Genomic DNA, 27,794 nt, shown 5'->3' with positions numbered 1-27,794 from the left:
GACCCTGGAGGGAGGGTACCTTGGGCCTGAGGGCTGGACCCAAGACGAAAAATGTTCCATCCCAGGCCCAGGGTGGAGCCCACCTGTAGGGCTGGAGCCACCAGATCAACTCGGGCCCCGGAGGCGTGTGGTCGGGAGAAGTCACAGGTCAGAGCTGGGTCACCATGCCACTGGCTTCGGAGTGAGTCTGGGGAAAGATAACTGGGGGCTTCTGAGGGCTGAGAGGCTTCCCCCAAAGTCCCACAGCTGATCTCCCAGAAGCCCTCTGAGACCCAGATAGAAGAGGGCGCCCTCTTCTCTACTAGGGTGTCTTCCAGAAAAAAACAAACCCTGCCTCCTTCCCCCAGTCAGACCCCGAGGCACCTGCCCTGGGACTCCCACATGGGCTGACTTTCACCTTTATGGCCTGGAAGATCCACTCCCGGAAGGCACTGACTTTGGTGTAGACGCCTGGCTTCTGCGCCAGGGCACAGCCGGTCCCCCAGCTCACGATGCCACACAGCCGCCAACGTGGCATCCGAGAGATGTTGTCCTCGCACACGAAGGGGCCCCCGCTGTCACCCTGGTGGCAGGAGGGGAGGCCTGGCTGGAGACCCAGGGGCTGGCCCCAAGGCCTATCAGATTGCCGGGGGCTGTGGTCAAAGAGCCCTCGGCCCTGAGCTTAGGAGCCCGAACACCACCTGCCCTGGGTCTCCGCCTCGGCATGGCAGGGACCAAGGAACACCCCCACCCCTCACCTGGCAGGCATCGATGCCACCCTCGGGGTAGCCGGCACAGAACATCTTGGGCTTGATCTGGTTCCCGTAGAAGTCAGGGCCATTGCAGACATCATTGCTGATGATGGGCACTCGTGCCTCCTGGAGCACCCCAGCCTGCTGGCCTGGGAGTATGGGGGCAAAGCTGACCGAAGCTGGGGAGCATGCATACCCCCCATCCCTCCTGGTGCCCACCCAGGCTCCTTGGAGTCCCCACAGCCCAGGGCCGATCACTCAGCCAGACAACTGCCTTGCTCAGCCCTGCCCAGCCTCCTTCCTGGAGCCTCGCGGGCCGAGGGCGGACTCACCATAATACTGCGTGTTGCCCCAGCCCGTCACGGTGCAGATCTTGCCCTCCACCAGGGCCTGGTTGGCGGCCGGGAGGCACACGGGCTGGATGTATTCTGTGGGGGAGGCCACACTGGTCCAGCCCCTGCTGGCTGCCCCCCTGTCCAACCTCTGCCCAGCGCCCCCAGCACACCCTCTGCTCTGCTTTACAAGAGGCGCTGCTGCCCATTGAGCGCTCACCACGCACCAGGCACCTGCCTGCGGCAGCGCCTTTAATCTCCCTCAGCCCAGGAAGTGGGGGCTATGGTTCCCGCATGGCTGAGGGGAAATGAGGCAGGTCCCATGTCCAAAGTCTCCCAGCGGGGGCCTCCCCGGTGGCACAGCGGTTGAGCGCTGGGTTGCGAAGCTGCCCGCAGCCTCTGCAGTGCCGGTTCGATCCCCGGCTCCTCCCAGGCCACCGGAGGAAGGTCCCACATGGCGCGCAGACCTCTCCTGCCGCCCGCTGCTCCCCTCAGCAGTGTACTTCGGTCCTTCTGCCTGCTCTGCTCCCCGCTCTGGCTCTGGTGAATTCTCTCACCCTCCCGCGCTTCTGACTGTACCCAGTGCTTGTATAAATAAATAAATAAATCTTTAAATAAATAAATAAATAAATCTTTAAAGAAAGAAAGAAAGAAAAACAAAACAAAAAAAAAAAAAACAGTCTCCCAGCGGGCCACAGCAGAACCAGAAATGTAAACAGGTTCGCCCCCTTCCCAAGCCTGAGTTCCCAGTGTGGCTCATGGGGCCCCCGCCTAAGGGGTGCCTTTGTGGGAAACAGAGGAAAGGGGCCCTTAGCTTGAGACACTGACGTCTCCCTCGCAGAAAAGCATAACAAGGCGCCCTGAGAAGGTCCTGAGAGGTGGCAGGCACCATGTGGCTGGGGCGACACCGCGTGCACTATGAAGCTATCCGCAGCCTCTGCAGACAAGTTCGATCCCCAGTCAGGGAGCTACCCACATGGCGCAGCAGACCTCTCCTGTCTTGCCCGCTGCTCCCCTCAGCAGTGTATTTCAGTCAGTCTGCCTGTTCTGCTCCCCACTCTGTCTCTGGCAAATCCTCTCACCCCCACACCTCTGGCCTGCACCCCAGGTCTTGTATGCAAACTAAATAAATCTTAAAAAAGAAAAGAACCATCAAAATCAGCATAATGCAAGCCACAAAGTAGCACTAACCTGCCTGCAGCACAGACCGGGGTAACGCACCCGACACCAGCCAGGAAGCCTGGCTCAGGTCTTTGCCATCGGCCAGATGCAGGAACTTGGGGTACCTTTCCCTTCTCTGCGCTGCGACCTCTCCCCATGTGGGGAAATAGGATCCTCAGAGACACCCCCACTCCTGGGCTGCCTTGAGAACTAAATGTCTGTGTGCCCAGCGCCTGCTGCAGGCTCAGCATCACTGGCACTACTCCGTCATCACCCCCTTCTGCTATTGCCATCGTTACGAATTACTGCTCTTACACTGGGGCGGCCGGAAGCGGCAGCCAGGCCTGCTCTTCACCACCTCTGCCTGGTTGGCAAAGTATTTTAAGTCCCACTGGCATCCAGTGAGCCTCAGGGAGACCAAGGATATGCCCCGAGAACTGCAGAGGGGATACCCACCAACTCTCTCTCTCTGACTCATTCTTTTTTTGGTTTTTTTTTTTTAATTTATTTATTTGTTTGTTTGTTTATTATTTATTTATTTTATTTATTTATTTATACATGCACTGGGTACAGTCAGAAGCGCGGGAGGGTGAGAGAATTCACCAGAGCCAGAGCGGGGAGCAGAGCAGGCAGAAGGACCGAAGTACACTGCTGAGGGGAGCAGCGGGCGGCAGGAGAGGTCTGCACGCCATGTGGGACCCTCCTCCGGTGGCCGGGGAGCAGCCGGGGATTGAACCAGAGCTGCAGAGGCTGTGGGCAGCTTCGCAACCCAGCGCTCAACCGCTGCACCACTGGGGAGGCCCCTCATTCGTATTTTTTAAAAGGTTTTTCATTTCAGAGGCTCTCATCAACCCTGGAAGTAACCCTGTGGCCTGTCTGTCCTCTCCAAATGCCCCATCCCAAAGCGGCGGCCTCCATCATTTCTGAACACCCAATGTGAGCCCCCCAAAACCAAGATGGTTTCCTTTATCACCATGGATTCCCTCTTATCGCCTCTGGCCCCGACCTCCGGAGGCCCCAGGCCAAGCTTCAGCCCACACTTACCTGTGAGGGGCAGGGGGCTGGCAAGGTGGACCAGGGCAATGTCGTTGCTGTTCTCCTCACTGTTGGGGTCTCGGAAGGGGAGATAGCCCCCGTGGTAGATGACGGCCTGCACCCCCAGCTGCAGGCCCTGGGGTGAGGCCTGGGCCACGGCACCGGCGAACACTCGCCATCGGGACAGGACCCGGTTTCGCCTGCCGGGAAACAGGAGCGGAGGAGGTGGCCTGCCTGGGCACGGCCTCCCCACCTCACCGCCCCCCACCTCCGCCACCCCATCAGGCCACGGGGGACACTCACTCAGGGAAGCAGTGAGCGGCTGTCAGCACCCAGTCTCCGGAGAGCAGGGACCCCCCGCAGAGGTGGGCGCCGTCGTAGCGAAGACTGACTTGCCACGGCCACCTGCCCAGACTGGTGTCCTGCCCCCCCACAATGCGGTCCACGGGCAGCTTCCGGTGGCCGCAGTCTGTGGGGAGGGCAGTAGGGCACAGCAAGGGCCTGGAGCCCTGAGCAGACAGACCCAGACCCGAGGGCCTCACGGGGCATGGGTCCATCCTGGGGGGTGTCCAGGGAACATGGCCCCACCCCTGGGAGAGCCTGAGGAGACAGAGCCCTATTTTGGGGAACCCATGGGGACATGGCCCTGCTTTGGGGCCTTGGAGGGACATGGCCAGCGCCCTGTGGATGTGTGAGAGGACAGTCGCATCCTGTAGGATCTAAGAAGACAAGGCCCTGCCCGTGGGTGTCAGACATGATGTTGTCTGGCCCTGGGGACATAGTCCCATCTTTGGGGGGCCCACAGGGATATAGCCCTGCCCTGGAGAAGTCTAAGGTGCAGGGTCTGAGTTTCAGGGTCTCACCTTGGCAGATGGTCGTCAGGAAACGACCCCTGGGACAGTCGCTGTGAGAGGCCAGGAAGGAGACAGAGCAACAAAAAGCAGAGGCCAATTAAGACAGATGGAAAGAAGATGCGCAAGGGGGGCTGCAAGGCCGGGGGTGCACCCCACCTGCCCACTGCCCTCCTCACCACACGGAGATGACCTCCATTAGCCCCCGGGCGTGGGGCAGCCGGCCCTCGTCCACGCAGAAGAAGCCCGACGTGCCGTTGGCGCCCGCCGTCCGCACGTCCAGCTCGGAGTGGGTCAGTGCCCTGGGCAGGGCAGCAGTCAGGACGCTGCTCCCACCTGCCCAGCCCCCCAACCCCCATCAAGGGACACCCAGTACCTGAGGAAGCCCATCTCCTCACAGCTGAGTCCCGCCACCCTGGCGTTGGAGCGCGAGGAGCACAGGAGCCGCCACGTCCCCTCCGTCTCATCGAACACGGTGAGCCGAGCGTCCACGGGGCTGACCTGCACTGCAGGGCAAGAGGACAGGGCGGCCTGGGTCACCCTGCCGCCCGGCCTGCTCTCCAGACCTGAGGGCCCAGCAGGACCCACGCGGCTCCCCAGGCCCCCTGATTCGTGGTGTTTCTGGAAGGGCACATGACTGAGGTCACGCAGATGAACGGCGGCCCAGGGTTCAGGCTGGCCTGCTGGGAGGCCCTGGTTCCTGAGCTGACAGCGCGTGAGCTGCAGGCCAGTCTGTAGCTTCACCTAAACACTGGGCTCCCAAGAGCTCTGACGTGTGAAACCAGATCTGCCAGGGCCCTTCCTGCCCGCCATGAGGGTAAAAAGAAGTCACCATGGAGGAAACCCAAGAGACTTCTGGTAGCATTTTTAAAAGCCTCTCGCTGGAGCCAGGCTTGACCCCTTCAAAATTGTTGCATACGTGAAATTATCATTTCCCTTTTATGTTGAGCGAGTTTCCTAGTTTTTTCCTCTTGCCTTTTGCAGTCCAGAGATTCTTGACAAATAAATCAGATTGGAAAAATATTTAGACATTTCTGTAACCTTAAAAAAAAAGGGAGGGCCTCCCCTGGTGGCGCAGTGGTTGAGCGCTGGCCTGCGAAGCTGCCCGCAGCCTCTGCAGTGCTGGTTTGATCCCTGGCCACTGGCGAGGGTCCCACATGGCTCAACAGACCTCTCCTGCCGCACCCGCTGCTCCCCTCAGCAGTGTATTTCGTCAGTCTGCCTGTTCTGCTCCCCGCTCTGGTGAATCCTCTCACCCTCCCGTGCTTCTGACTGTCCCCAGTGCTTGTATAAATAAATAAATAAATCTTTAAAAAAAAAGAGTACTATGGTTTAAAGAAAAAAAAAAGGGAAGAATAGCTATGTCCTCTGTAGGACTTGTAAGTGCCTTGAATATGCTAATTGACTGAAGTGTGTGGTAGCCTCCAAGTGGGGAGACTGTAGTCTTCATTCATTCACTCAACAGCGTTCACTAGTCTGTGTGGGGACACAGAGGTGACCGAGACAACCCTGCTCTATGCCTCACCAAGCCTAAGTCTATGGGTGGAAGACGGTGCTTAAAAAATCACCCAACCAAGGCATCATTACAAACTGAGAAGGCTCGGGCAGCTGGGCCTTCCAGTGGATTCTTCATGCCTGGGGTTGGAGATGCTGAGAACTGACGATTCTCACACCCCCTCTTAGGCCGCCCCACCCATGGCCACAGGACCCTGCGCCCCAGCCAGGTCACAGCCCGCAGACTTGTACTTCCAGTCACTGAACACACAGAATGTGCCGGGCTCTGTTTTGGGCAATGAACAAATAGCCAGAATCAAGAGCAAGAATCAAATCAAACCTAACCTCAACCCAGGGGATTGTGAGGGCCAACAGGTGAGGGCCGTGAAAGGCCAGTAAGTCACACAGACCTTGTGTTACACGGAAAGAAGGGGTTAGGCCAGGGGACTGCTGGGGAGGCCCGGAAGGCTGCAGTTCTCAGCAGCTGGTGGGAGAGAACACCTGAAGCAGGTGAGAAAGGGATGAAGATAGTTGGGGGAACAGAGCATGGACCAGGGGAACCGAAAGCGCCCAGATCCCAGGCTGGGAACCGGGGGTAGGGGGTGCTTGAGGAATCAGAGACCAGAGCAGAGGCGCAAGGACAGATGAGGCAGGACCCCATAGGCATTAGAATTTTGCTTTTACCACAGTGAGGAGAGGGGCTGGCGGGGGTCGGAGGCTGCCGTGTGGGGAGCAGGCTGTGGGGGACGACAGTGGGCAGCAGGGACTGCAAGGAGGAGGCTGCTGTGAAGTCCGGAGGGAGGACGGAGCCAGGAAGGCGGCAGTGGAGAGAGGAGTTGAGATTCTAGACCGACTGCGAGGGTGGAGCCCACCGGCTGGGAGACAGACTGGGGGAGGGTCAGGGACGCCCAGAGGTGTTCAGCCGGATGGGGCTGAGATCGCCGAGATGAGGTGGGTGGGGAGGAGCAGGTTTGGGGAAGAGCCACTGTCACCCTCTTGGGCCTTTACTGACAGGCCCCATGTGGCCAGTGGCGCAGCCGGGAAACTCGGGTGCAGACTCACTTTTCACCTAAGCTGAGGTCTCCCTGCAGAGCTAGGCAGGGGAGGCAGGACTGCCAGGGAAACCTACTGTGTGCCCAGCGCCAGGTTCCGTGATCTCCCGCCCCCCCCCCCCATCAACCACAGCCCCAGGGGTCACAAGGACCACGCCTGTTTTCTGTTTGGGGAAGCTGAAGCTTAGGGAGACAGGAGGGTGACAGACGGGTGACTTGGCCAGTGTCAAGTGCGGGAGAGGCAGAAAGAGAGGGTGTGACTCGGACCCCCAGACAGCCTCCCCAGCCGCTCCCCTCCTGGGGTTCACCGACGACAGCTCGGCCATCACAACACTGGCTCCATTTCCAGTGTCGTGATGGAGCTGGCCGTGGGCTGGCCACATGCTACGGCATCTGGAGGACTTTCGAATCCCACCACAATCCTGGGAGGCGGAGACCCACTTCTGTGCTCATCTTGCAGATGGGGAAACTGAGTCTCAGAGCGGGCATACCGGTCAGAATAGACACAAAGTCAGGATTTGAACCCAGACCTGCTGACTCGCATGGCCTGCTCCTGCTGTGGGTCTAGCGTGGCCCCGGCCCTGCTCCCACCCGGAACACGCTCGCCCACAGCCAAGGCTAAGAGCTTCCTGGCCGGTCGGCCTGCGTGATGGCCTCGGGCTTTGACATGGGGGCAGGGATCCCCCACCCACCCCACTCTGTGTTCCAAAACTGACTTGAGCTTTGAAACACCAGCTGGGGGTAGGGGTGAATCTTACTTTAAAATGACTTCGAAGTGCTCCAGAAATGTGATTTCCAGAAAGTGTGAGGTTTTAGGAAAAAATTATCACTTTATGGGCGTGTGCTGGAGAAGGCGGAGGGGGGAGGAAATAAAATGCTCCCCTCCAATTATTTTTAAAGCCACCTTCTGTGACACTGTTTCTCACTGTTAAACTCTTTATTCTTGCCCGCATTATTTTAAGCAAAGCAAAGTCTGTTCTGGGTCACCTGCTTTGCTTACCAAACTCTCTGATATATTTAGAGGTGTGAAAATCCCAGAAAAATGAAGTGGGGATAGAGTTTGGGGTGGTTGTTGTTGCTTTTAAAATTTCCCAACATTGGGCCTCCCCTGGTGGCACAGCGGTTGGGCGCTGCTTGCAGCCTCTGCAGCGCTGGTTTGATCCCCGGCCGCAGGTGAGGGTCCCACATGGCATGACAGACCTCTCCTGCTGTGCCCGCTGCTCCCCTCAGCAGTGTATTTCATCAGTCTGCCTGTTCTGTTCCCCCCTCTGGCTCTGGTGAATCCTCTCACCCTCCCGCGCTTCTGACTGTACCCAGTGCTTGTATGAATAAAAATAAATACATCTTTAAAAATAAAATTCCCAACATTTTGGATAAACCCAAGTGGACGTCAAGGGTCGGGGGCTGGCAGTGTGCAGAGCTGGGTCTGAATAGTGGCCTGATGGGTTTCCAACTGGAGGCTCAAGACAAGTTATTCCTTAGGCCAAGCTTTCCTGACCACCTACTATGTGCCAGATGCTTCTGGGCAGTAAACTAAAATATTCAGGTCCTCCAGATTTCTGCAGGAGTCAGGAATTAATTGTATAAGGAGTCTTTTGGAGCAGAAGGATCGGGGTGTGGAGTCTGGGGAGCAGGACGGCCTGAAGAGTGAGAAAAAAGCCAAGCACTGCACATAATCACCTCGTCTGCTCTCACCCCCAGTTCACAGATGAGGACAGTGAGACTCCCAGAGGACACAACAGGTGTGAGGTCCCCAAGCTCGCAGTGACGGTGCAGATCTAAACCTGGCTGCAGGCTGGCAGCGGGAGAGATGGGTGAGTAAAGGCCAGTCCCAGGGTGTCCTTTCCAGGACACGAGAGAGAGAGAGCAGAGAGTTAGAGATCCAGCAGACACAAGATCCCTCTGCCCTGCCACTAAACCAGAGGGTGGTCTTGGGAAGTCAGTTCACTTATGGGCCTCCATTCGTACAGCTGGGGGGCGGGGGGGTGACAAGAGCCAGTGTCACAGGCCAAGCCTGGCTGGCTAAGTCGGCCTGCACTGGGCAACTTGCTGGATGTTTCTAAGAAACCACAGAGTGATTTCTCCTAGAACCAGACCCAGGCTGCCTGGGTCCAGACCCTAGACCTGCCATTTACTCTGTGACATGGGTTAAATCCCTGAGCCTTTCTGGACCTGAGTTTCCCCAGACTAGCCGGCTGTGGTGAGGATTTAACAAAGTGAGTGCGTAAAGCCCCTGAGGCTGTGTGCACAAGAAAAGAGAGCCTCAGTCCTGGCCTGGGGAACTGCCCGGATGCTGCCTTTGCTTGTGTGGATTTCCCTGGAATTAGAAACTCAGCGGAGTGAAATAGACTTCCCACCTACACCTTCTTTCTTCCTGTTGCTCTGGGTCAGGGAATGGCGACTTGGAGTGGGCCTTTGGGAAGTCATTCATTCATTCATTCAGTCATTCATTCCATAATTTGTCTCTGCATCTATAGTGGAGTGTGGACAGCCATTCCCACCTGCCTGCAGATGATTCTCTCCCAGGCAGGTAGAAGAGCTATCCCCAGCTCCATCATTTACCAGCCGCACGTCCTCTCTGGTCCTCACTTTCTACATCTGTAAAATGGGGTAGTAACAGCCCTGACCCCCTACAACAGCTCACAGGGTTCCCTGAATCCATACAGTGCCCCTCAAGCAGTGGTTGCGACCAAGTCCCGCAATAAGAAACACAGTGTTGCGTTATGACGTAAAATATAATGCCCGACCATCGATCTGAGCCTCAGTTTCCCCATCTGTAAAACAGATGAGATTTTACGGTCCCATCTCACCAAACAAAAACAAAAGATTACCCAAACTTTTTCTTACTGGGGAGGCTAATATCTTCTCATCTCTTTCACGCTTTTTAAAAAATGGGGTTTTCAATTCACTAATTTAATTTCACACCGCACTAATGGGTGCACATTTCCAATCTGAAAAACACAGGACAGGGCCAGGGAAGTGCTCAGAACAGCCCCGGCCAGAGCAGGCAGGCGGAGCACTATTGTCATTAGCATCACTGCACAGGGCTGTGCCTTCATTGAAAACACCCTTTTAGGGCATTCCCATGGGGTCCCCGCCTCCCAGGCTGCTTTGCTCACCTGGATACAGTGGCTCCTGGTCACTCCTGAGCAGAACGGTCACTGCAGAGAAGGCAGAGGTGAGGGCAGGCCGGCTGTGGGCCGCCGGGGAAGGGAGGGGGAGGCTCAGGGGCCACTTCTCACCGATGGCCCAGGATGCCGCCCCGATGCCAGTCAGCAGCAGCAGGGTCCCCACAGCGAGAGCTGCCACCTTGGGTCCGGAGCAGCATGGCACAGCCCGGCCACCTGCAACAGACATCATGCTGGGGCCACCGCCAGGCCTGCCCTCATGGCAGCGGGGTCTGGGCATGGAGCCAGCTCTGCCCTGCCCCCAGGGCCAGCTTAGCCTGCCCCGGCCTGCCATGCCCTGGGCCTGATCCCTGCGGCCGAGGCGTTGGCAGGGCCACCCATCCCCTGTGGTGTGGACAGCCAGGTGTCCAGCTCCCCAGGGGCTCCAGTGGGGAGGGGCATGACTGGGACAGGTGCCATCCTCCCTGCCCCCACCTTGGCACTTCAGGATTTCTCTTCCTGGATGACGCTGCGCTTTTGTCTCTCCCTCATTGCTTATGGCCTTGTTTCCTTGCACCTCCCACTTCCGCTAACTTTCCTGAAGGTTCTTGGAGCCTCTTGGGGACCACAACCCCCGGTTTTGGGCCTTTAATGGCCGCCCTCCCCCGGCCATTTGGCATTTTCTCACTGCCTCGTTTCTCCCTGCAGTTCCAGATCCCTCGTTCCAGGGTACCCCCCGGAACAGATTCTCCCACAGAACCCGGCTTCAACATCAGATCTGCCCCTGGAGGGGAGTGTCAAGCCTGGAAACCTGCCAGCCTCACTTGCAGACGGTGGCCTGGGGCAGGGGCGTCGCCTCATCCAATAAATGAGCACATCCTCCTCTGATGAATGGGCAGGCAGTCACCCTAAAGCACTAAAAAATAATAACAGGGCCTCCCTGGTGGCGCAAGGCCTTAAAAGTCTCAGCACTATGAAGCTATGGCCAGGCACTGCAGCACGAGTTGGATCCCCGGCCAGGGAGCTACCCACATGGCACGGCAGACCTCTCCTGTCTCCCCTCAGCAGTGTATTTCAGTCAGTCCGCCTGTTCTGCTCCCTACTCTGTCTCTGGTGAATCCTCTCACCACTACCGCCCCCCCATGCCTCTGGCCTGCACCCCAGTCTTGTACGGATAAATTAAAATAAATCGTAAAAAAATAAATAAAATAATAACAGCCCAACTGCCCGGATGCTTACTACATGCTAAGCGCCGCTGTAAATACATTTACTTATCAGATCACGATTCCCATTTTTCAGAGAAAACTGAGGCTCAGAGAAGCGGAGTCACTTGCCCAAGGAGACTCGGCCAGAAAGAGGCAGAGCTGAGTCCTGAACCCCCACAGATCTGGTGCTGGGGCTCGAGCGTGTAGCCCTAAGTCACCGCAGCCTGCGTCGGGTACAGCAGGTCATCAATAAACGCTTGTCAGTATTTACAGCCGTGTGCTCCCAGGCCGCGCCCTCCACCTCCCTGAGCTCAGCGTTCCCGTCGCTGCGATGGCCCTTTGCTCGGTCACTGTCGCTGTGTCCCTGGCACCCTCGAGGCTCTGGGGACGCACCCTAAAACAAGGCAGACGAGAGCCTGGTACCCATAGGGCTTGGGGTCTAGGTGGGTGAGGTGGGTGAGGGAGATAGAAACAAGTGAACTTGATCACCTCCAGAGTACAGCCAAGGCTAAGAAGAAAAGAATAAGGGGGGTGGGGGTGGCGGGGGGCAACAGTGGGGATCTGCAGGATGATCAAGGGGGGGCCTGAACTGAGACCTGAAGGCTGAGGCCAGCCACGCAGAGACCCCAAGGAGGAGCACTGTGCCAGAGGGAACAGCATATGCAAAGGCACTGAGGCGAGAATAAGCATTTGGAGGGCAACAGAGGCCACTAGTGTGGCTGGGGAGGTGAGAGCTTGGGGCAGCAGTGGGAATAAGGCTGGGGGGTCAGCTAGGGAGGCCCGGTGGCCTGGGGAGAAGAGGGATTCTATTCTCAGTACAATAGGAGTCCTGAGGATTAAATGTCACCCTTTTACTAGGGGTGCTGGGGGCACAGAGAGAAAAGGCTGCTGCAGGCGCAGCTGGGTGTGGCATGAGCCTGGCTGCCTTGGCACCTGCAGGGCACTCCCAGGGCTGCAGGAGCTGCGGTTTTCCCGCCTGTCACCGGCACAGGGCCAGCAGCACACGGTCAGAGCAGGGAGGGGTGCAGGGCTTCCTGGATGGCCATTGTCTGGGTGTGTTAAGAATTTGCCATCTTCCTGGTTCCGGGGGGCGGTCTCGGCTCCCTGCGGGTCAGGCTGGCCCTCCCCTGCCTTCAGATGTGCCCCACAGGAAGCAGCGCCTCCGAGTCCTCGGGTACGAGGCAGGACTTCTGTCTTCTGAGTCAGGGGTCTCGGGCAAGGCCAAAGGGGGTGCCCCTGGGGGGGCAGGATGCCTTCGCTTTGGGGGCCCTGATGCGAGGGTTCCCCAGGGGCGGGACAAGAAGCGTCCTCACTCTGGGTGAGAGGCGAGCTCTTCCCCAGGATCCCTAGGGGGTGCCCCAGGAATGAGAAGGCGGCAGCCCCACCTGTCCCCGGCCCTCTCTCCTCCAGGTCAGCTGCCAGGCCGCCCCTGCAGGTCAACTGCAAACACCCTCACAGGTGACATCCTTGACTCCTTGTCTCTCCTAGTGCCCCAAGGAAGCCCACGTCTCAGTCTTCACAGCTCCAACTCCAAGCAAAAGTCTCCCTCACCGGATTCTGACACGTGCACCTGATTCTCCTTCCACTCCGACGTCGCCTTTCCCGCCTCCTGACCTTCTCCCCGCGCCACAGGGCGGCCTCTGGCCTCCTCTGCCTCTCGCCTGCCACTGCCAAGTCTGTCTCGGCCACCTCAGCCGCCGCAGTGCCCTTGGATGCCCCTAGGCCTGGACTCTCCTCAGCCCCAGAGTGGGGGTCCTGATGCCCGACAGTTGCTCTCCTTCAGGCCCCGGGGCCCACAGTGGTCTCAGTGTCTCCCCGAGTCTCGGGTCCTCAGAGGCCCCCCCAGCCGGCCAAGTTCTCCGGCCACTTCTTCTTCCCTGCCCCCGGCGCCCTCCAAGCCAGGTCCAGCCTTCACATGGACGCCTGGGGGATCTGCTTCAATACCAAGTCCCACCTGTCCTTCTTTACCTAGAACCTTCCAGGACTCCCTGGTGCCTCTCACGACAGAGGCTAAGGCCCTCAGCCCCTTTTGGGTACAAGCACCCAATGGAGCTTCCAAAGCTTGACCAAAATCACAGGCCTTGGAGGAGACGCACGTGCCCACTAGCGCCATCTCGTGGAGAGACCCAGCATGGCCGAGGCCCCGAAGCAATCCTACCAGCCCAGGGTGCGCCTCAGCGCCCTCCCAGCTCCGTACCCAGCCTCGCTTCCACAGACACCAGGAGTAGGGGGCGCTCTGCACCCCCAGCAGCTTGTCACATCCAGCATCTGGCTGTGCCAGGACACCCCCGCCACCCACCTTGAATGGCCACCCGACCTCTAAGTCCCCGGGGAGCAGCCAGCACCTGGCCTTGGGCCCACTTCAACAGCAAACCGCCCCGCCGAAAGCTGACTCACAGCCTGCCCTAGCCCTGACCTGCAGTCTCCGTAAGTCCCCCGTGCTGCTTAGGAGAGAAGGAATCGTCGCCGCCACCACCCCTACCGGACAACCTGGCCCACAGACAAAAAGGAGGCCCAGAGAGGTGCAGCCACCTGCTCCAGGACTCCCAGCACCTGTCAGCATCTGCGTCCAGGTTGGTGGGGCTCCCTTCCAAGACCAGCCCCAGCTGACCTGGTCCGCACTGGAGCCCACGGTGCCTTTATTCCCTCGGCCACCACATCTGGCAGCCTTCCCGGCATGCTCTGCTTTCCCTCCATGCGGCTTCAGCCCTGGAGACTCCCCCCGGGGGCTCCAGGAGGGAGACCATCCGGAAGGCGCAGGCCCTGCTGTCCACTTGCTCAGCCAGGGCGCGGCGCCTTGTCCAGAGTGACTGAGAGCCCAAGTTCACGCCGAGCCACAGCTGAACAGTGGCGTTGGCGCTGAGACCCCAGGAGGCCAGCGGCCCACACCAGTCATTTCAGCCCATCCATTCAACACTCCCCACCCATCAGGCAACGGTACCCTCGCGCTGCCTGGGAGGTGCCTGCTAGTACCAGCTCCACTTGCAGAGGAAGAAGCAAGGCCAGAGGACAAGCTGCTCCTCCAGATCCTCACTGCCTGAACGTTCTGCCGCCTGGGACTGAGCCCAGCTAGCCTGGTTCCAGCAGGGAGAGAGGTTTTTGGTCCCAGCTGGGGAGGCAGGAAGGAAAGGTCGCCCCTAACTGGGCCCCTCCAGATGGCTCCCAGGTGTGGAAGAGGCTGAGAGGGAGCCAGGCTGTCTGGAGCCCCATCCAGGGGCACGAAGGGCCTGGTGTGCCAGCCACTAGGGCCTTGGTGGGTGGTTTCACCCTGGGGCGGCTCCTCTGTCGCCTCTCCCTCTCCATCCATCTAGGCCGAGTCCAAAGTTCTCCCTCTGCTCTGGTGCGCACACAGCGAAGGTGGCAGGGATGTCTGCCTTCGGTGGGGGTCTCGATCCCTGGGACACCAGGTCGGCCACCTCCCTCATCCCGTCCCTGGCTCGTGGAGTGAGGCTCACAAGCCGAGCCCCTTGCTGGTGCCTTGTGTACGTCCTGCGCCCCCGGCGATCTCACAGGGGTGGGCAGTGCTGGGCTCCACGCCTGACCGCAAGGGAGACGGAAGCCCAGAGAAACACTGTCGCTCGCACGAGAGCACACAGCAGAAGGGGGGGGGAGGCAGATTCAAGTGCAGGCCCCAGTCTGCACCCTTAACCTCGAGGGCTAGTGTCCTGTACCCCTAGTGGAGGACAGGTCGCTGGGGGCTGAGGGGACACTGAGGCAAGGCCTAGGAGGGTGATATGGGGTGGCAGGGAGGCTGGTGGTGGCAGAGCCCCACAGAAAAATTGGTTAATAGTTAATCAGGTGGAGGAGTCCTCAGGAGGGGGTGGGGATGGGTCCAGGAGGGGCGCAGGCGAGGGGGACCGCAGGGGGTGGAGGGCTGGGAACAAAACAGGCCAGGCCGAGCCAAAGCCGGGGCTCAGGGACGGGGGGACTCACCCTCCTTCTCCGCCATGTCACAGTCTCTTGTTAATGATTTCCCGGCTGACCTCCTGGGCCAGGCAGGACCTGTGGGGAGGTGAACGGGGAGGCAGGGCCTGGGGGAGCCCAGCCCAGTCCCGGTGCCCCCAGTCCCCGGCGCCCATCCAGGGAGGCTGGAGGGACTGGGCCCCGGCCAGAGCACGCTGTGATCACGGACGCAGGTTGGGCTGGGTTCAAGGATGGGGTCAGCGTCTGACCGGTGGCCAGGGGGCCGCGAGAATTCGCAGGACTGGGGCCGCGTGCCTGGGCCCTGGAGGGACCAAGGGTCCGAAAACGTGGGTTGGAGCGGGCGAGGGGCCTCAATTCCTGGAAACTGGGGCAAGAGGGGTTTGGGGGCCAGGACTCCTTAGTATGAGGGAGGAGGGGCAGAGGGGGCTGCACCCCTGGGTCTGAGGGGTCGGGAGACCGGAGCCCAGCCTCTGAGACTGAAGGAGAGGGCGCCCGGGCGCCGAGCTCCTGACGGCAAGTGAGAGAGCTGGCTCTGGAGGTCGCCAGAGCCCGTCTACTGGGAGGTGGGCACCAGGTTGGCTGGGGGGCCGGGGACCCACGCTGAGAGGCTGGCACTGAGGTCCTTACCCTGGGGTCCGGCAGCTGGGGCGGAGCGGAGAGGTGGTGCCAGAGGAGGGTCAGTCTCCGGGCCGGGGCAGGAGCATGGTGGCCCGCGGCAGCAGCGGGCGCCGGCAGCAGAGGCAGCGCGCGTGGGGCCTGCTAGGCCGGTTGCCTCACCTGAGGAGGAGGGGGCCGGGCCGGGGGCGGGGGAAGGGGCGGGGAGGGGCGGGCAAAGGGATTGGCAGCGCCGGAGGCCACCTGGCTGGTGGGGCTGGATTTGCAGGGGCCGGACTAGGCCACAACCTGCCCTGCCCACCGCCTCGGGGCTGGAGGGGCCCAGGTGTGCCAGTTTGAGGGGAGGTTTGGCCTGAGGGCCAGGCTGGGGGAGACTGAGCAGGCTGGGGGCTGCTGGGAAGGACTGAGGGCAAGAGGACTCACACGGAGCGCCCCAGGGGCCCCAAGCCACCCTGCCCCAGTCACTTCTGCCTCCAGCCCCGCCTCTGCCCTGCCCCAGCTCAGCCTAACCCCCTCTCTGCCCACCCTTGCCCTGCCAGTACTGCTGCCCAGCCCCAGGCCCACCCCCGCCCCTGCCATTTCCTGCTCCTCTTCAGTTCCTGAAGAAGCCACCTGGCCTCGGCCCCCATTCTGACCCAGCCCCAGCCTCTGCTGCCTCCCCAGCCCCAACATCTGCCCCAGCCCCAGCCTGCTTTGCCCCTTCCCCCCAACTCCCCTCCCCCCCAACCGCTTTCCTACAAGTCACGGGGGCTGGTTTGCTTTGGCAGCCTCTCTGCTGCCCGCGATGACCTCTGGAGCTGGGAAAGGCCCAGACTGGGGGGATGGGGGGCTTGGCCCGCAGAAAGCAGCACTGAGTGCTGAGGCCAAGTGGCCGGAAGTGTCCAAAGGCAGAGACATGCTGTCCCCCCGGGCGGCCAAGAGCACTCCACGTCAACACCAGATAAACACCCAACACACAGGGTCACCAGCAGACACCTGCCTGGGGACCGCCCCGCACAGTCACCCGTGGGTGCTCACCCCGGGCAGGCTGCGGCAGGGCGGCTCACAGGGCCCCTACTTCTCTCCATTCAGATCCCCTTCGCCTCCCCCTCTCCCCAGCTCCCACCAGAGGCCCACCCTGCTGGGAACACAGCAAACCCACAAAAGTCTCTTCCCTGCCTTGCACCCCACCCCAGCCTCCAGACTCCCGCCTGGCTCCCTCCCACCACCCCCCTCATGCAGGCCCCTGCTGAGCTAATGGGTCCCCACCCAGAACTAATCAAATACCAAGTTCCACTCCCGCTGGGCCTCAGCAGGCGCTGAGCCCCACTCCCCGCCACCCCTGACTGTGTGCAAAGCCCCACTGCCTGCTGCGAGGGCAGAAACCCCGGGGGGAAACTGAGGCTCTTGGATTTGGGGGGGTCGTACAGAGTGACTGGGCTCACGAGAGACTACAAATCAAGTCCAAGAACCTTTATTTCATGAACAAAACTACTTGTGTAAAGAGAGACGAGGCTGAACGGGCCCTTTCTAAGTGGCCACGATCCAAGGCTGGTGAGAGAGGGCGGGCTGGGGCGAGAGTGCATCGCGGGGAGGGGACCCCAGGTCCAGCCAGAGGAAGCAGGAGGGGAAATGTCGCTAGGGATCGGAGGGGGTCCAGAACCCCCTGCCCCACTGTTCCCGCCCATCGCGACCCCTGCAGGGCAGGGGTGGGGCAGGGAGGGGCTGGGCCCCAGTAGTGTGTGTCTGAAGCGGCCAATGTGTGCAAATCAGCAAGAAGGAGGGGTGCGGAGCCGCTGCCCCCACCTCACCGTCCCCCCCTCCAAACAGGCAGCAGAAGCAGGGGTGGGGGCAGCGGCAGTATTGCTTTACCCATCATGCATGGCGGTGGGTGGGTGATGGGGCAGGAGGAAGAGGGCTGGTTTAGGAGTGTGAGCCAAGCCCCCTGCCCCCTCCCACCCCGCGGCTCCGTTGGCAGGACTCTGAGGCTTGTGGAGGCCCAGGGATGGCCAACCCCCATTGGGGGCAGGCTGTGCCCCGATGTTCCCCAGTAGGGCTGGCTCTTCCTAGAGGCGGAGCCCAGGGCCTACAGGTGAAGCAGACACAGGGGTTATGGGGGCCGCGTGGGCTGGCACCCTCCCAGGCCTCCCAGCCCTGCCACCCCCACCCCCACCCGCCTTACCGGGGCTATTCGGCCACCTGGACGCCCGTGCAGTTCTCCTTGCTCTCTGAGGTGATGGCCAGGTACTCCGAGCTGCGGGGCAAAGGCCAGGTGTACAGTGACCCCTTCATTAGTCTGGCCCACCCCCAGGGGACTGAGGAGAGTTGAGGGCTACGGCCCAGGCAGAGTTAGCAGGAGCAGGAGCTGTGGCCTGGGCAGCGAGGGGCCCACCAGAAGTCCAGGTCCCGGCCTGTGGTGCTGAGCGTGAGGGAGGAGGCCAGGGGCAGACTCCGGGGCCTGGAGGAGGCAAGGGCTGGAGGCCTGACTCCTCGGTCTTTGGGGAACGGATGCTGGGCCTGAACTCTGGGTCCTGAGAGAAATGGGGGTCGAGCGTCTGAGGGAGGAGGGGGCCGGGTGAGACTGACCAACGGCACCGATCCCTCCTCCAGCAGCTCACACTCCCCTCTGGAAAGTCTGGGGTGCCCCACCCGCTCCCCAGCCCCACTCACGCATTCTCTTGCGCGGCAGCCTCCGTGGCCGCGGCGATCTTCTTGTAGCAGTAGACCATCTCCGCCACGAGCCATATGGTCAACACCACGATGAGCACGTACATCATGATCTCGGACACGATGGACGCCATGTCTCTGTTGGCTGCACAGCCAGGCAGGGTTAGGCGGCAGCAAGCTCAGCCTCACACACAGCCTGCCCCAGCGCGGTGCAGCCTGCTGTGTGAGCCTGGGCAAGTGGCTCAACCTCTCTGGGCCTGGGCTGCCGCTGGGAGGATCATGCTGCCTCCCTCCAGTCACTGCTGTTACTGTGAGTCTCAGTAAGTGGCCCTGGATGGGCCCCGGAAGCACCCTCGACCTGCCTCCCTGTGTAAACAGAGGGGACGTCTGTGTCTTCGGGCAGTCGTGGGCATCTCTGTCAGCAGGTGCCCAAGGACTGGAGCTCTGGAAGCAGAAAGCTCAGGTTCAAATCTCGGCTCTGCCTCCTGCCAGCTGTGTGCTCTCGGGCAAGCGATTCGACCTCTCTGGTCTCAGCTTCCCCCGGTACTAAAGACTGATCATCACAGAACCTCCTTCGTGAGCGCGAGGACTAAACAAGCGCTGAGACTCTCTGGACTAGGCTCAGTATGTAAACAGCACTTAGCACCTGCTCGCTGCCCCCCTCTTCTTGCTGCTATTATCACAGAAATCAAGAGCGAGGGCTCAAGGGCCGGACCCCAGAGGCCGCAGCTTGGTTCTGCCTCTCGCTAGCTGTGTGACCTTAGACAAATGTCTCCACCTCTCTGAGCCTGGAGTCCCCGCTGATAACACCTGTGCCCTCTCACACCGCTGCCCCCAGAGGACCGAGTTTCCCTGTGTAACGTGCCCGATGCGCACACGGGCCCACAGCCTAAGGGCTGGCATCGGGCTGATGCCCTGCGGAAACTGCCATCCTTCCTGCAGACGCGCCCTTCTGCAGCTGCCTTTCATCGGGCCTAAATTTAAACTGTAAAGGGAGCGCTTTCAGCCAGGGACCAGCTCAGCCAGGGACCAGCGTCGAAGGCCGTTCTGGCATTCTCGGCTGGATTTCGCGGGTGTCCTCGAATGCCGGCCCCCCCTCCTGCTGGCCGGGATCACACTCCTCCCCCGCCCCCATGTCCTCACGTGGCTTCCTCCCCCGAGTGGGCGCTTTCTGTTTTTCACCGGGTGCAGATGGCACCAATGTTTTCTGGGCCAGAGTGCAGGAGGGTGCAGGGCCGGAAGCCGCGTCCCTGCTGGCCTGCAGAAGGAGCTGGGGACGGGGTTGCAGCCCTCATTCACCCTTCATTCATTCCTTCACTCTCGAGACCTCACTGATGCAGCTCACGCACTGAATGCCAGCGCCCAGGCAGGCTCGGCGCTAAGTGCTTTCTCCAGGCATCTCCCTGACTCTCTGAAGCAGCCCCAAGGATGGAGACGGCCCCGGCTTCCCGTCAGCTGACTGCAGTGGGATATTTGTTGGATGAGGCGCACGCGATTGCAATACTCAGCCCCTGCTCCTGGGAGCCACAGGAAGAGGGTTCCGGTAACTGGCATCTCCTGTGTCCCAGCCACATTAACACAGGTGTGGCACTGACACCCCCTTTGCAGACAAGGCACAGAGGGGATGCACAGGACTGGACTCAGCGTCAGGACTCAACCCCAAGTGGAACAACCTGGCCGTGGGGCCCAAAGCCCATCTGCTCTGTAAAGCTTCCGCCGCTGAAGACTCTGTGACAGTAGTCACCCCACTTTACAGATAAGGAACGGAGATAGAGGGGTCACACAGTGGCTCAAAGGTGCCTTCTCTGTCTGGGGAACCCTTCACTCAGGGAACCCTTCACCTGTCTGCCTAGACAGGCAGCCCCCTGAAGGCCCCGCCTCAGACTCCACTGCCCCTCAAGATGCCCACCATCCACGTTGGGTCCAAACAGAATCTGCCTGCTTGTCCCCATCTGCAGCCCCATGCCCGAGGGGGACCCCAGGAGCTTCCTACTATCATGTACACCTCTGCAGGGCCAGTGAAAGTCTCAGCACCAGCACCCCTCCTTTGGAAATGACTCAGCTCACCCCTTAGGGCTTATTACCAAGAGCAATACAGACGGATGGGGCATGTGGAAATTGCAGGAAGACAGTGGCGTATAATAAAAAAGAATAGGGTATGGCGGGCAGTGCCCATAACCCCATAATAGCACGGGTAATGACGCAGTGCTGTGGTGTGATGAGTAATGTTAAAAATACTTTAGGGGCCTCCCCTGGTGGCGCAGCCGTTGAGTGCTGGGCTGCGAAGCTGTCTGCAGCCTCTATAGCGCCGGTTCGATCCCCGGCCACCGGTAAGGGTCCCACATGGCGCGCAGACCTCTCGTGATACGCCCACTGCTCCCCTCAGCAGTGTATTTCCTCAGTCTGCCTGTTCTGCTCCCCGCTCTGGCTCTGGTGAATTCTCTCACCCTCCCGTGCTTCTAACTGTACCCAGTACATGTATAAATAAATTAATAAATCTTTTAAAAAAATACTTTAGTATGACAGGTGACAAGGACAGTATTCTATATAACAAGTAAAATTAAAAACACTAAATATGGTTGATAATATCAATATATAAAACACTACTTCGCATGGTGGGTAAGGAGAGAGGCATAAGAACATGGGGAAAACACTAGAAGCACTCCAGGGAAACATTAGAAGCACGTACTGTCATATGGCTGGTAATGGTGAGCAGTCTAGTATATAATATAAAATGCTCTATCACGGTGATGACTGTTTAAAAGGCAATATTGGAATATGGTAGATGAAAACCACTTAGAACATGCTGGAAACTGAGTCTGCAAACTTTATGTTTTCTGGGCAGAAAACATAAAGGACCATGTATTCTGGAAAATACCGCGAGGAGCACAGGCTCTGGAAGGGGACAAAATGTGGCAGGCGATATTAAAACGAGAGGGTGCACTGGGTCCCCTGCGAGCCTGATGCCAGCTCCGCCGCGAGGGGGAGGGAGTTCTGCTCGAGGGTGGAGCGACAAGGTGGAAAGAACCTGGGTGCTGATGGCAGCACAGAGCCAGCCCCACCCCAGCCCACCCCTCGGCACTGATTAGGGGGAGAGAATCCACACAGACTTTGCTAAGACACAGTATTTGGGGGCGTCTTTGTTACAGCAACTCCACCTCCCCCGCTCCCCGGGGCAGGGTTCCATCCTCTGCCTGCTGATGGCCGCCCCCCAGCATCATGATGGGTACCCCAGAGTCGCTCACACATGTCTCCGCACAGAATTCTGCTGGATCGCTTTGATAATAAACGTAAAGAGGCTGATTATAAAAAGAAACCCACAGCTCGGCTGCCGACAGAGTACAGCGAATCACAGCAAGGACAGAGTCAGCAGTCACGGGACTCAGGGGTCCAAAGCCAGGTCCCACGTGTGTGTCGCAGAACCTCTCCCCTGGGCCTCGGCCTCCTCATCCGTAACCTGGGGACAGTGGAGCCCCTCCCCCAGGTGGCAGGATTCTGTGTGGGACCAGGTTAGGGGCTGCCAGGGCTGTCTCCCCCACCTACCCCGCTGGGTCTGGGAAGGAAGCCCCCAGCATAAGCGTGCCACTGGCCCCGCGACCTGTCCCTGGCCATCTAAGTCAAGGTGCCGTCAGGCCCTAGAAAGTTACTGAAGTTGGCTAAGACAAGGAGTCCAAAGCCCCCAGCGCCAAAATGATGACACGATTCAAAACACCTTAGGTGCTACGGCTCAGCGGGCCCAGACCAGCACGGGCTTCTCCTGGAGGCTGGCGAGCAACGCCACCCCGGCCCACCGCACCTGCTGAGTCTGGAGGGCACTCGGCAGACTCCCCGCTCAGGTGCACAGCGGGCTGCGGGCTGTGGCTCTGCGTGACACTCATACCCCTTCCCTGGCCATGCGGAGGGGGCCGGGTGGGCGACAAGACAGTGGACCATCGGAACACCCCATCACCCCACATACGGAGGCCCCCTGAGCCAAGCTGACACCCAGCCTGCGGCTCCATCCACGCAACCTCCCCACGAGGCAGCCGTGGCTCAAACACCAGCCTGCGAGTAGCTGCTGGGATTATCCTGTTCCCTACAGGACAACCCTTCGGCCCAGAGACAGAAAGGCACCTGCCAGAGGACACACAGCACAGCTGGCAAAGCTGGGTTTTGCACCCCTAACTTCATGGGGAGAGGCCTGCTGGGACCTCCCCATGGGTGGAGGGAAAATGGCAGCCAGGGCTGGACTAAGGGTAAGAGGTGCTGCTCGCCCTGCCGCCGTGGGCGCTGGCTGGCCCGGGCGTGGAGCCAGCCCGTCCCCTCTCTGCCACCTGTCCCTCCATCTGGCCACCAGCGGGCTCAGGAATAGGGGGGCAGGCAAGACCTGGCTCACCTTTGTCTACCACCTCCAGGTGGATCTTTTTGACGACGCTGGTGTTGTGCTCGTAGTTCTCGAAGAAGAGCAGGCGGTAGACGTGACACTCATAGTCGCCCGAGTGGTTGTAGGTGACATTGGTGATGAAGATGGAGAGGTCCTGCAGGTCCTTGGTGCCCCGACTGCCATTCCACACCACGCGGCCCTCAAAGCGCTCGTCTTCCTCCAGCTGTAGCACCTCGTTCTCATAGCGCAGGATCTGGGGGCAGCAGCCGGGCTCAGCACCCGGGCCCCCTCCCGCACCTGCACCCCTGCTCTGTCCCTCGCCGGGACACGCAGAAGGATAGAGGGACACATACGGGCTAGGGTACCCCGACCTCAGTTAGGGAGGACACAGAGGGGCTGGGATCACGCCTGGGCCTCACACACACACACACACACACATTCACGCCTCCTGGCCCCCATTCTCTGCAATTCCTCTCTGGCCCCAGACACGCTCCTCGTGGAGGGACAGAGATAACCTGAGACCTCAGTTCTCCAGCGGACCCTGAAAGTGGGCAGTGTCCCCTCCTATGCAAGCACCCCTCCTACAAAGGAGGAGCTGGCTTCTCCCTGATGGCCACCCGAGGCATTTCTGTTGGCACAAAACGATTCCAATGACATTTATGCTGTGCCAGCCACGTGCCAGGTGCCTCAGCTCAGTCAAGCCTCGAACAAGCCTACGAACAGGGGACCATCGCCACCCCATCTTTACAGAGGAGGAAACTGAGGCTCAGAAAGGCTCAGTGACCGGCCCCAGCCTCCGGCTGGTCAGGGGGGAGCTGGAATTTGAATCCAGGTCACGGAGAGCGGCACATTATTACAGACAAACACACCCCCTGGGGACCCCTGCCAGGCACCCCCTCACCTTGACGAACTCCTCCGTGCCCTTCTGGCGGAAGGTCCACTCGGTGAAGGTCTCGGCGGTGGTCTCGCTGCGGCGCTTGCAGGAGATGCACAGGATTTTGAAGGTCATGCCGTACACGGCCTCGGTGTCCGAGTCCACCTCCACGCAGCCTCCCCAGGCGGAGGACACTGTGGGGACGGCAGGCTCAGCCCCGGCAGGGGCATCCGTCGCCCCAGGCGGTGCCAGGCCTGCTGGCGGTCGGCTCCCAGAAGCCATCTGCTTCCCCTCGATCGTGATCACAAATGGGCAAAATGGGATCCCTGGCCTGGCCCTGGCCCTTGCGGTCACGCGGAGCCTCAGTTTCCTTAACTTCTCTAAGTTATGCCAGGTCCCAGGAGGGGGCTGGACCCCCAGGAGGCCCCAAGTCATAGGGTATCAGCGTGGTCAGCAACCCAGTGTCTTTGTCCCCCCAACACCCTTTCTCGGGTCACTTGCCCAAGCGACACACATCTAAGCGTGGGGCGAGGACCCCAGAGGCAGGGGAAGTTCAAGGGAGCAGCCATTCCCACTTCCTTGCTCCACCAGCCACAGGAGGAGTGGGGGGGAAGAACAGGTCTCAGAGGGGGAAGGTGGGGGCTGGAGCCCCACTCTAGGTCTGCTTCCCAGTCCCACAAGTTCCTGTGTCATCCACCCCCTCCCCAACTTCTGTCTCCACGCCCTGCCCCTCGGCTCCTGCTTGCTCCTACCTCCTACCAGCACCCCAAACTCACCTTTCCGGCCTCAGGGCCTTTGCACCCCCACTGGATTTCAGTCCCTTTGGGTCCCTCCTCCACATTCTTGCCTGCCTCCCCCCTCCTGCCCCGGCGCTCACCGGCCGACGCGCTGCCCTAGCTCCGGCTCTGGGGCTCCCTCGTGTCTGCGTCTCCCCTCCTGGTCTGGAAGGCTGGGCGTCCCCTGCTGTCTCTGTCCCTCTCCAGAGCCGGTTCCCGGTCTCCGCGCCATTATCTCCGCCGTCCGCGGGTCCCTGCCCACCTCCCCCGGCCCTTGGTAAACTCACCTCTCCCGCGCCGCCCTGCGCCCCTCGGTCTCTCAAGTTTCTCCCTCCCCACCGCTCGGGCTGGGAACTCCTCGGGCCTCTCTCCCTGGCTCTGGCGCGCCCCTGCCTCCCCCTGGACGGCCACCTCCCGGGGAGCACTCGGGAGCACGGGGCGCCCCGGCGTCCCTCGCCCCTTCCCTCGGGTCTCCGGCTCTCCCGGGCTCCCGGCCCCGGCGCCGGGCGCCGCCTTCCCCCACCCCCTCCCGCGGCTGTGGGTGTCACATTGCAGCCTGCGGGGCTCGGGGAGCAGCTGACTCCGCGCTTCCTCGCCCCCGGCCGGGCGCCCGCAGCCGCGGAGCCGCGCCAGCCGGGCCCCCGCCCGCCCCGGCCACCCGCGCCGCCGCCGCCCTGCCCGGCCCCGCGCCGCGCCCCGCGCGCAACTTCGGAAGCGGACTTGGCCGGGCCGGGGGTGGGCCCGGGGCGGCCGCGGCCCGGCCGTCCCGGGAGCGGAGCGCGAACCCCGGCGCCCGGCCGTGCCCCGGGGCGCCCCCGCCGCGCGCCCCCCGCGCACTCACCCAGTGCCGCGCCGACCACGAAGGCCAGCAGCGTCCCCATGGCCGCCGGCGCGCTGCGCCCCCCTCCCGGCCGCCGGTATTAATAGCGGGGCGAGCGGCGGCGGGCCCCGGCGGCGGGTAGAATGTCCCCGGGAGCGCGCGGGCGCAGCAGCTGCGGCTCTGGGACCGGCGAGGGGGGGCGGAGGGGGGGCGCGGCCCCCCCGCTCCGGTTACCGCCGGGGGCCCAGCCCCGGGGCCCGGCGTCCGGGCATCCCCGCCGCGCGGGCGGCGGCCGCTGCTGGGGCTGCTCCGCGGGCGCGCGCCGCCGGGCGCATCCGCCAGGTGCCCCGACCCCGGCCCGGCTCCGCTCGGCGCTGGGCGCGGGCCGCGGTCTCCTGCGCACTGCTGCGGCGGCCGCCGGGAGGGAGGAGGGACGGGAGGGGGCGGGATGAATCACCGCGGGGGGAGGGCGCGGCCGCCCAGCCTTTGCCGCAGCGGCCCGGGAGGCGCCCGCCGCGCCGGCCTCTCCCGGTGGCGCAGGGACCGCGGCTCCGGGCCGGGGGCGGATGGGCCGGGCGTCCCTCGCCGCTCCAGAGTCTGGGGACCGTCGGCGTCTGCAAAAGGTCACCCCCAGAGTCACCAGAGGACTTAAGAGGGCGGCTTGGGGGCAGGACTTCCGACTCCAGGTGGTGGAGGTCATCCTCAGGGGACCCGGGACACTTGGCTGGGACGCCCAGGTGACCGCCCCGCGGATCCCTGGCATCGCAGGCCTGGAGGTCACTGTGCTGAAAAGCAGGTGGGCATGGGGTGAGGGCTAGGACTGTCCCTAATACTCCAGACCCCACCCTGCGCCCTGGCTCCAAACCCCAGAGGTTGCACTGTGCGGTTGGGGATGCATTTTAGGAGGTGGCCCCTTCGTGACCCCTCTCTCCTCTTTGTCTCAGATGTCATGGTCCCCTCCTCTCCTCCCCTCTCCACCCTGGCTACCCAGGCCCCCCGCTGTTTCCAGTGTCATCAGGCCTTTTCCTGGCCCAGGACCTTGGCCTGGCTGTTCAGTCTGGACCATTCTTCCCCCAGGTGACCAAAGGGGTTGACTCCCTCACCTCCAGCAGCTCTTGGCTCCAATGTCACCTTCATCGGGTCTGTCCATTCAAGGAAATGATGTCCAGCACCCCACCCCCTTCGTTGGCCTCCTTTACTCAATTGGGTTTTTTTTTTTTTCCCATAGCAGTTGCCACTACCTGACGTTATAGACTCTTCCTTTATATAGTTTCTTCAACCACTGCCCGTCCCCCCAACCCTGGAATATAAGCTCCCCTGGTGCACACAGGCCTGTGCACCTGTGTCTCCAGCACCTTGAACTACACCTGGCACCGTGTAGCTATTCAATCATTCAAAAAAAATAAAAGCCCATTCTCCCTTCGCTAAGCTGACCCCACTTCCCGCTCCCCAAACATTGGCAGCAACTTCTATTATTATCCCCATTTTAGAGAAGAGGAAACAGGTTGGGCCAGTCACTCTGCGCCTGGGGTCTGTAGCTGGCCTGTGGTGGGCCTGGAATCCTGCCACATGGAGAGGTGGGGGTGGGAGGCTAGTGTGTGGGGGGGGGGGGGTTGGGGGCTGTCAGCACCAGTGTAGGAGTGGGCCTTTTGGCTGGGGGTCCCTGCTCAGATCCAAGCCACCAGTTCTGGTTGAAGTCCCAGAATCCCCACGGGCCAGCGCTTCCAGGCAAGAGGCACCAGGATGTGAGGCTGGTCAGGGCCAGAGGGACAGGAAGCAGGGACACCGGACACCTTTGTGGTCCGGGTCTCTGTGCCAGCACCTCTGGGCTGTGAAATTCCCCTGCAGAAAATAACCTTCTTGCAGTTGCAAGCCACCCCCCCCACCCCCCTCTGGCCAGGGCGGCAGATGGGGGCACCGAGGACAGGCACTGGGCACTGGGCAGGAGCAGATACTGACAGGCCTACAAGCTGATGTTCGCTGAGCACCTGGCGCTGTTAAGAGCCCACGATCCATGTGAACTCATGTGCGTGTTATGGCCATGCCCATTTTACAGGCATGGAAGACTGAGGCTGGAGGTGGGTAATTCGTCAATGAAGATTCTCACAGTCGGGCTGTGGTATCTCAAAGGTCTTTCTCCACCCCTCACTCACACGGGGTTGAGTGAGGCAGGTCTGGGTTCTACCAGGGGCGGAAGGATGTGCCCCTAAGCCCGTGCCCTCATCTGAAACTCAAGGCTACAGACGGCCTGCACACGGAAAGGCCTGCTGGGGGCCCGAAGAGATGAGGACCTTGCGTAGAAACGCAGACACACCAGGAGCCCACCGGCCTCGGCATCTCTGCTTCCATCTCCCGGAGACACTGGGAGGATTAAATGAACCCAGGTCTCGACACGGGGCCTGGCTGGGACACCTGGGTGCTCCTGATGCAGCTAAAGTTTGAGAACGACTCTTTTTAACAACCCGGGGAAGCAGGTGCTACTCTTGCCCCCGCTGTAGAGAAGAGGAAACTGGAGTTCAGAGTGGTAACCAGGCATATGACTGCAAAATATCTGGGGAAGGATGAACCCTCAGAGGCCCCCACCAGACCCTGCCTGCTGATCTGAGGCTTGTGGAGAGTGCTGGGGAGCTCCAGCTGCCTCAGTGCCACGGCCCCAGAAAAGGGACAGAGCCCCCTCCCTGCCAAGGACCCCACCCGCTCTCCGGGCCCTGCAGGCACAGCCAGTTATTCCGAATTTTTATTGGGGTTTTCTATTCCCCAAATAAATATAATACATTAAATCCCAAGCTGAGGGAATCGTGCACCCCG

General features: G+C 60.9%; 2 protein-coding genes across 3 annotated transcripts; both read right to left on the bottom strand.

The window, feature by feature from the left end:
• Window positions 1-148: 148 nt before the first annotated feature.
• On the bottom strand, window positions 149-17,174 carry HPN (hepsin; the record flags this gene model as incomplete). The annotated part of the gene is given in 14 exon segments (XM_084256876.1): window positions 149-187; window positions 398-562; window positions 738-880; window positions 1,064-1,159; window positions 3,269-3,459; window positions 3,563-3,728; window positions 4,123-4,163; window positions 4,290-4,412; window positions 4,487-4,616; window positions 9,776-9,817; window positions 9,899-10,000; window positions 14,902-14,961; window positions 14,964-15,110; window positions 17,162-17,174. Coding segments are annotated over 14 exon segments (1,458 nt in total).
• SCN1B (sodium voltage-gated channel beta subunit 1) lies at window positions 16,974-25,104 on the bottom strand. 2 transcript variants are annotated; one of them, XM_084257359.1, is made up of 6 exons: window positions 25,008-25,104; window positions 23,418-23,584; window positions 22,529-22,769; window positions 18,157-18,298; window positions 17,669-17,740; window positions 16,974-17,572 (listed from the first exon to the last, which is right to left on the bottom strand). In XM_084257359.1, the coding sequence occupies exons 1-5, from the start codon at window positions 25,045-25,047 to the stop codon at window positions 17,674-17,676; spliced, it is 657 nt and encodes a 218-aa protein (XP_084113485.1). In that variant the 5' UTR covers window positions 25,048-25,104; the 3' UTR covers window positions 16,974-17,572; window positions 17,669-17,673. The 2 variants fall into 2 exon arrangements, with proteins under 2 accessions (XP_084113485.1, XP_084113486.1); XM_084257360.1 differs by lacking the exon at window positions 25,008-25,104 and adding an exon at window positions 24,454-24,557.
• Between the last annotated feature and the right edge of the window lie 2,690 nt (window positions 25,105-27,794).

Source organism: Talpa europaea (genome assembly GCF_964194135.1).
Source record: "Talpa europaea genome assembly, chromosome: 16".
Lineage (NCBI taxonomy): Eukaryota > Metazoa > Chordata > Mammalia > Eulipotyphla > Talpidae > Talpa > Talpa europaea.
The sequence above is the reverse complement of the archived record's forward strand: the minus strand, read 5'-3'. Positions and strand labels throughout refer to the sequence as shown.

Coding starts and splice junctions, on each gene's coding strand:
- SCN1B (XM_084257359.1), bottom strand. CDS start 25,047: ATGGGGACGCTGCTGGCCTTCGTGGTCGGCGCGGCACTGG. Junction 23,585..25,007: donor CGTGGTCGGCGCGGCACTGG/GTGAGTGCGCGG, acceptor CCGTCCCCACAG/TGTCCTCCGCCTGGGGAGGC. Junction 22,770..23,417: donor GCACGGAGGAGTTCGTCAAG/GTGAGGGGGTGC, acceptor TGCTGCCCCCAG/ATCCTGCGCTATGAGAACGA.